This window comes from Babylonia areolata, chromosome 31, assembly GCF_041734735.1.
Source record: "Babylonia areolata isolate BAREFJ2019XMU chromosome 31, ASM4173473v1, whole genome shotgun sequence".
NCBI classification, from domain to species: domain Eukaryota; kingdom Metazoa; phylum Mollusca; class Gastropoda; order Neogastropoda; family Buccinidae; genus Babylonia; species Babylonia areolata.
Genome location: NC_134906.1, coordinates 25963234 through 25970733, shown reverse-complemented (window position 1 = coordinate 25970733; position 7500 = coordinate 25963234). Strand labels below are relative to the sequence as shown.

The 7500-nt window shown below is 44.1% G+C and overlaps 2 protein-coding genes and 1 long non-coding RNA gene across 4 annotated transcripts in view; 2 read left to right on the top strand and 1 right to left on the bottom strand.

Moving 5' to 3' along the window:
- The window catches only part of LOC143276158 (formin-binding protein 1-like), a 91103-nt gene that overhangs the window by 69537 nt on the left and 14066 nt on the right, over positions 1–7500 (bottom strand). The gene's annotated exons all lie outside the window — the stretch shown is intronic.
- LOC143276160 (uncharacterized) overlaps positions 1–7500 on the top strand; it is a 60941-nt gene that overhangs the window by 45760 nt on the left and 7681 nt on the right. The window lies entirely within an intron of this gene.
- Positions 1–7500, top strand: part of LOC143276159 (uncharacterized) — a 17597-nt gene that overhangs the window by 2416 nt on the left and 7681 nt on the right. For both annotated transcript variants that reach the window (XM_076580581.1, XM_076580580.1), the window contains exons 2-3: positions 2926–3302; positions 4883–5108. In XM_076580581.1, the coding sequence (XP_076436696.1) occupies positions 3027–3302; positions 4883–5108 (502 nt within the window). In that variant the 5' untranslated portion in view covers positions 2926–3026. The remainder of the gene's footprint in view (positions 1–2925; positions 3303–4882; positions 5109–7500) is intronic.

Sequence of the window (7500 nt, the reverse complement as noted above, 5' to 3'; positions counted from 1 at the left end):
TCCTCAATAACAACTGACAACCTGATCTTTTTCTTCGTTTCTTCAGCAACAATACAGTGAGAATTAACCAACACAGGGATTCTAACATCCTCAATAACAACTGACAACCTGATCTTTTTCTTCGTTTCTTCAGCAACAATACACTGAGAATTAACCAACACAGGGTTTCTAACATCCTCAATAACAACTGACAACCTGATCTTTTTCTTCTTTTCTTCAGCAACAATACACTGAGAATTAACCAACACAGGGATTCTAACATCCTCAATAACAACTGACAACCGGATCTTTTTCTTTGTTTCTTCAGCAACAATACACTGAGAATTAATAACCAACACAGGGATTCTAACATCCTCAATAACAACTGACAACCTGATCTTTTTTCTTCGTTTCTTCAGCAACAATACAGTCAGAATTAACTAACACAGGGATTCTAACATCCTCAGTCACAACTGACAACCTGATCTTTTTCCTCTTTTCTTCAGCAACAAGACACTGAGAATTAACCAACACAGGGATTGTAACATCTCAATAACAACTGACAACCTGATCTTTTTTCTTCTTTTCTTCAGCAACAATACACTGAGAATTAACCAACACAGCGATTCTAACATCCTCAATAACAACTGACAACCTGATCTTTTTCCTCTTTTCTTCAGCAGCAATACAGTGAGAATTAACCAACACAGGGATTCTAACATCCTCAATAACAACTGACAACCTGATCTTTTTCCTCTTTTCTTCAGCAACAATACACTGAGAATTAACCAACACAGGGATTGTAACATCCTCAATAACAACTGACAACCTGATCTTTTTCCTCTTTTCTTCAGCAACAATACACTGAGAATTAACCAACACAGGGATTTTTTAGCATCCTCAATAACAACTGACAACCTGATCTTTTTCCCCTTTTCTTCAGCAACAATACACTGAGAATTAACCAACACAGGGATTTTTTAGCATCCTCAATAACAACTGACAACCTGATCTTTTTTCTTCTTTTCTTCAGCAACAATGCAGTGAGAATTAACCAACACAGGGATTTTTTAACATCCTCAATAACAACTGACAACCTGATCTTTTTCTTCTTTTCTTCAGCAACAATACACTGAGAATTAATAACCAACACAGGGATTCTAACATCCTCAATAACAACTGACAACCTGATCTTTTTCTTCTTTTCTTCAGCAACAATACACTGAGAATTAACCAACACAGCGATTCTAACATCCTCAATAACAACTGACAACCTGATCTTTTTCTTCTTTTCTTCAGCAACAATACACTGAGAATTAATAACCAACACAGGGATTCTAGCATCCTCAATAACAACTGACAACCTGATCTTTTTCTGCTGTTCTGACAACCTGATCTTTTTCTTCTTTTCTTCAGCAACAATACACTCAGAATTAACCAACACAGCGATTCTAACATCCTCAGTCACAACTGACAAACTTATCTGATTTTTTTTTCTTCCCCCCCCCCCCCCCCCCACCCCTCCCAGCAACACTTCAGTGAGAATCAAGTAACACATGCATTCCTACTTAACCTGAACGACACACTGGTGCTTTTTTGGACATAACAAAACGAAAACTGATGAATGTTTCTCATATATATCTTATTGATAGCTAAATTCTATGTATACAAATGTAGAATCAACAAAGTAAAACCAACATTACAAATGTTCAAAACAGACCTCAAACAGGCATATGAAGTAGACCAGTATGCCTTTAACATAACTATGGAATATAACAAGTTTGTGGAAAAATGGGCACTTTATAACTGTTTGATACAAGATTAAGCTTTTCAATGCTACCTTGGAACTTTGACATTGAACATATATTGTTTTGCTGTTATAGATTTGTCAGTACTTAGAACTTAATTATATGCTTACCCTATACTTTCTAATGCACAAAACATATAAATTCTGTATCTGTAAACCTTTGTCTGAATAAAAAATGTTGAAAAAAACCCAAAAAAAACACACACACAAAAAAAAACAAACACATGCATTCCTATTTCCTCAGTGACAAATTAAGGACTTGAACTCTTTTTTTTCTTGGCAACAATACAGTCAGAATTAACTCTCGACATTAGTATCATCATTTCCTCAATGGCAATTGACAACGTGATCCTTTTTTTTTTCTCTCTCTCTCTCAGCGGTACTACAGCAAGAATGAACTAACACAGGTATTATAGAGTCCTCAGTGACAAATTTGACAACCTGATCTTTTTCCTCATCAGCAGCAACACAGCCAGAACTGACTTACTCAGGCTTTAAACTGCCCTCAGTGACAAGTTACAACTTGATCTCTTTCCTCAGCAACTCAAGGTGGAGTGATGGCCTAGAGGTAACGCGTCCGCCTAGGAAGCGAGAGAATCTGAGCGCGCTGGTTCGAATCACGGCTCAGCCGCCGATATTTTCTCCCCCTCCACTAGACCTTGAGTGGTGGTCTGGACGTTAGTCATTCAGATGAGATGATAAACCGAGGTCCTGTGTGCAGCATGCACTTAGCGCACGCAAAAGAACCCACGGCAACAAAAGGGTTGTTCCTGGCAAAATTCTGTAGAAAAATCCACTTCAGTAGGAAAAACAAATAAAACTGCACACAGGAAAAAATACAAAAAAAATGGGTGGCGCTGTAGTATGGCGACGCGCTCTCCCTGGGGAGAGCAGCCCGAATTTCACACAGAGAAATCTGTTGTGATAAAAAGAAATACAAATACAAATACAAACATGACTAGAGAGATAAACAAAGGTGTACAATAATTTCCTCAGCGACAACTAAGGCACCTTCTTCTTCTTCTTCTTCTTCTTCTTCTTCTTCCTCCTCCTCCTTGGAAACAGGAGAGAAAGAATGAACTAGCACAGTCATTCTAACGTCCTCAGTGACAACCAAGGATTCGTTATTTTCCAATCAGCAAAGCCACCAACCACAGACACAGAAGGAGAAAAAGACTGAAGAGTTCGTCTCGTCCGACTCAAGACTGAAGAGCTCGTCCGACTCCTTCACCGAACAACCATGACACCCTCCACGCCCTCCCGCAGCAAGAAACCTCGCCCCTCCTCCGCCCACTCCCACCACCACCACCACCACTGCCGCACGCTGACCCCCTGGCTGACCTTGACCCTCCTGACCCTCTACGCCCTCTCGGCGGCGACCTGGGCCCAGGACGAGGAGATTGTCAACTCCACCACGCTGGAGTGCGAGGAGGTGATGGTGCCCATGTGTCGGGGGCTCGTCGGCTACAACTACACCCGCCTGCCCAACCGCTTCAACCACACCAGCCAGCAGCAGGTGGGACTGGTTGATTGATTGATTGATTGATGGATAGATTGATTGATGGATGGATTGATGGATGGATATCGACACTTAGATACCAGCCAGTAGCAGATTGGATGGATGGATGGATGGATATCGACACTTAGATACCAGCCAGTAGCAGATTGGATGGATGGATGGATGGATGGATGGATGGATGGGTATCGACACTTAGATACCAGCCAGTAGCAGACTGGATTGATAGGTGGATGGATGGACTGGTTGATATTGATACCTAAATAACACCTAACTGCTTCAACCACACGAGCCATGAGCAGGCTTGCTTGCTTGCTTGACTGACTGATTCATACTTACTAACTTAGAAACCAGCCTCAGCAGTTTGGATCTTCTTCTTCTTCTTCTGCGTTCACTTGTATGCACACGAGTGGGCTTTTACGTGTATGACCGTTTTTACCCCGCCATGTAGGCAGCCATACTCCGTTTTCGGGGGTGTGCATGCTGGGTATGTTCTTGTCTCCATAACCCACCGAACGCTGACATGGATTACAGGATCTTTAACGTGCGTATTTGATCTTCTACTTGCATATACACACGAAGGGGGTTCAGACACCAGCAGGTCTGCACATACATTGACCTGGGAGATCGTAAAAATCTCCACCCTTTACCCACCAGGCGCCGTCACCATGATTCGAACCCGGGACCCTCAGATTGACAGTCCAACGCTTTAACCACTCGGCTATTGCGCCCGTCAGCAGTTTGGATCAAAAATTGGTTGATAGACTGACTGATGGATGAATGGATATATCAATACTTAAGTTACCAGCCAGCAGCAGGTTGAACTGGCTGACTGACTGATGGGTATCAACACTCAGATACCAGCGTCAGCAGTTTGGACTGGTTGATCCCCCTCCCTTCCTGGCAACTTTCTCGTCAACTAAAATTCGCCTACAACGGCAGCAAGAGAAAGAGAGAGCCTTAAAAAAGAAGTTCCAGAAGATCTATCCCCCTCACTTCCCAGCACTTTCTAGTAAACTTAAAAGTAACCTCCCTACGGCAGTGAGAAAGAGTAAAAGAAGTTCAGTAAGATTTAACCCCTTCCATTCCCGGCACTTTCTAGTAAACAAAAAGTCGACTACCCTACTGTGGTGAGAAAGAGTTCAACCTAAAGAGGTTCAAGCAGATCTATCCCCCTCCCTTCCTGGCACTTTCTCGTCAACTAAAATTCGCTTACAACGGCAGCAAGAGAAAGAGAGAGAGTTAACTCACTCAGTACGGCCAGTCCTCTCTTCTCCTCTACAGCAGACCCCTCGGATGTCCAGTGGGTGTCTGAATGACCCAACCTTCAGCTTCCGTCGTCAGAACTGTGGTATTCTTTGTCAACATTCACCTCTTCAGTATAAGAGCCTTCTGCTTGCAGTATTTTGATGATGGTAATTGGGATGAAACGCTGTTAATGTCGTCTCTTTCGCCGTTCGTATGGAGAGAGTTAAAAGAAGTTCAAGAAGATTGATCTACCCCCCCCCCCACCCACCCCCCATTCCATTCCCCCTCCTAACCCCCACCCCCTCCCCCTCTGGCTGGCCGCCCCGAGACAGGTGTACTGGGCCCTGCAGCCCTGGTGGCCCTTCATCGACATGGGCTGCTCCGACAACCTGCGCACCTTCCTCTGCGCCCTCTACCTGCCCCGCTGCACCCCCGGGGTCCTGGGCACCGACCTCCCCTGCCGCAAGACCTGCACCAAGGCCCGCTCCCGCTGCTCCGCCCTGGTGGGGCACCACGGCCTGCTGTGGGGGGACCACCTCGACTGCGCCTCGCTCTCAGGTCTGCGCTAAATTAAATGCCCCCCCCCCCCCCTTTTTTTGACTCACTTGTGTAAAACAAAGTGAGTCTATGTTTTAACCCGGTGTTCGGTTGTCTGTGTGTGTGTGTATGTGTGGGGGGGGGCCCACCTCGACTGCGCCTCGCTCTCAGGTCTGCGCTAAATTAAATGCCCCCCCCCCCCTTTTTTTTGACTCACTTGTGTAAAACAAAGTGAGTCTATGTTTTAACCCGGTGTTCGGTTGTCTGTGTGTGTGTGTGGGGGGGGACCACCTCGACTGCGCCTCGCTTTCAGGTCTGCGCTAATTAATAAATGCCCCCCCTTTTTTGACTCACTTGTGTAAACAAAGTGTGAGTCTATGTTTTAACCAGGTGTTCGGTTGTCTGTGTGTGTGTGGGGGGGGGGGGGGGGGGACCACCTCGACTGCGCCTCGCTCTCAGGTCTGCGCTAAATTAAATGCCCCCCCCTTTTTTGACTCACTTGTGTAAACAAAGTGTGAGTCTATGTTTTAACACGGTGTTCGGTTGTCTGTGTGTGTGTGTGTGTGTGTGTGTCCGTGTGTCTGTGTGTCCGTGGTCAACTTTAACATTGGCATTTTCTCTGCAAATACTTTGTGTCAGTTGACACCAAATTTGGCATAAAAATAGGAAAAATTCAGTTCTTTCCAGTCATCTTGTTTAAAACAATATTGCACCTCTGGGATGGGCACAAAAACATTTTTAAAAAAGAAGCCTAATTATATGCAAACTGCATTTACTGTTATATTTATATTTTTTGTATTCTCTAAACCTGGCACTTTGACCTCTTATTCTGACACAACAACAAGAGGAGTCAGTATTATCATTTTTTGTTCAAACAGGAACTTCTTTTGCTGAGCATGGAATTTTTATTTATTTTTGCAAACGTTTTTTTGGTGCAGATAATAAAAAAGGGAAATTACTCTGTAATTAATGCCAGGGGACTTAATTTATCACAAGTGAGTCTTGAAGGCCTTGCCTCTCTTGTTGTGTTTTCTCTGGTGGTGTTGGTGGCCTGTCTTGTTATTACAGTGTGATATAATGTAAATCCTGTGGGTAATCCCTTGTTGCCTGTAGTGTGGTGTAGGGGCAACAAACAATCTGTTGGGGTTGGTTTGGGTTTTTGTTGGGGGGGTTGGGGGTTGGGTCTGCCCTTAGTTTCTGTTGGGGGTTTTTTTTTGGGGGGGGGAAGGTGATTTGTTTTTTGTGGGGATTTTTTTTTTTTTTTTTTTTTTTTTTGGTACTGGTTTTTGGTGTGGGGTGTGGAGGTATGATCTGGATCACTCGTATGTACACGAGTAGGCCTTTCACGTGTATGACCGTTTTTACCCCGCCATGTAGGCAGCCATACTCTGTTTTCGGGGGTGTGCATGCTGGGTATGTTCTTGTTTCAATAACCCACCGAGCGCTGACATGGATTACAGGATTTTTAACATGCGTATTTGATCTTCTGCTTGCATATACACACGAAGGGGTTTCAGGCACTAAGCAGGTCTGCACATATGTTGACCTGGGAGATCGTAAAAAAATCTCCACCCTTTACCCACCAGGCGCCGTCACCGTGATTCGAACCCGGGGCCCTCAGATTGACAGTCCAACGCTTTAACCACTCGGCTATTGCGCCCGTCGAAGAAGTGGTTCAATCTGAAGGCCTTGGGGTTGGATCCCAGTCGAAACGCTGCGAGGATTGCCAAGGGTGGATGGAGAGGAGCTTTTTTTAGCTCCCCTAGCTCAACGTACACTGTGCACGCCTGCTTGTGATTTTATCCCCCTTTGTGTGTTTACGCTTGAAAAGAGAGAGAGAGAAAAAAAATCAAATACACACAATAGAGAGATATTGTAATCCATGTCAGCGTTTGGTAGGTAAGGGAAACATTTACAAGCGAGCATACCTAGCACGCTGATGCACAAAACCTGAAAGAACATTACGGCTTACTAAATGGCCATGTAAAAACAGCCATACGTATAAAAGCCCCGTCACAGATTTTTTCCTCCCTCTTGAAGTGAAGGTTATATTTGTCATAGATTTCTACAAGTGTACAAGGAAGAAGGCTTACTAAATGGCCATGTAAAAACGGCTATACATATAAAAGCCCGGTCATAGATTTTTTCCCCCCTCTTGAAGTGAAGGTTATATTTGTCATAGATTTCTACAAGGGTACAAGGAAGTAGGCACCTTATGAGCACAAAAGAAGAAGAAGAAGAAGATTAGACAGCGACTGAAATAATATCTGGCTTGTTGTGAGTAAAAGTCCTAAGTCCAGCGTTCTAATCTCAGCTGTCAATTGTTGGTTGGTTGGTTGGGGGAAGTGTGGCACACATTTCTGCTGATCTCCCGGGTCAGCTTATAAAAGAATTCAGAGTCACTGGTGTCCCC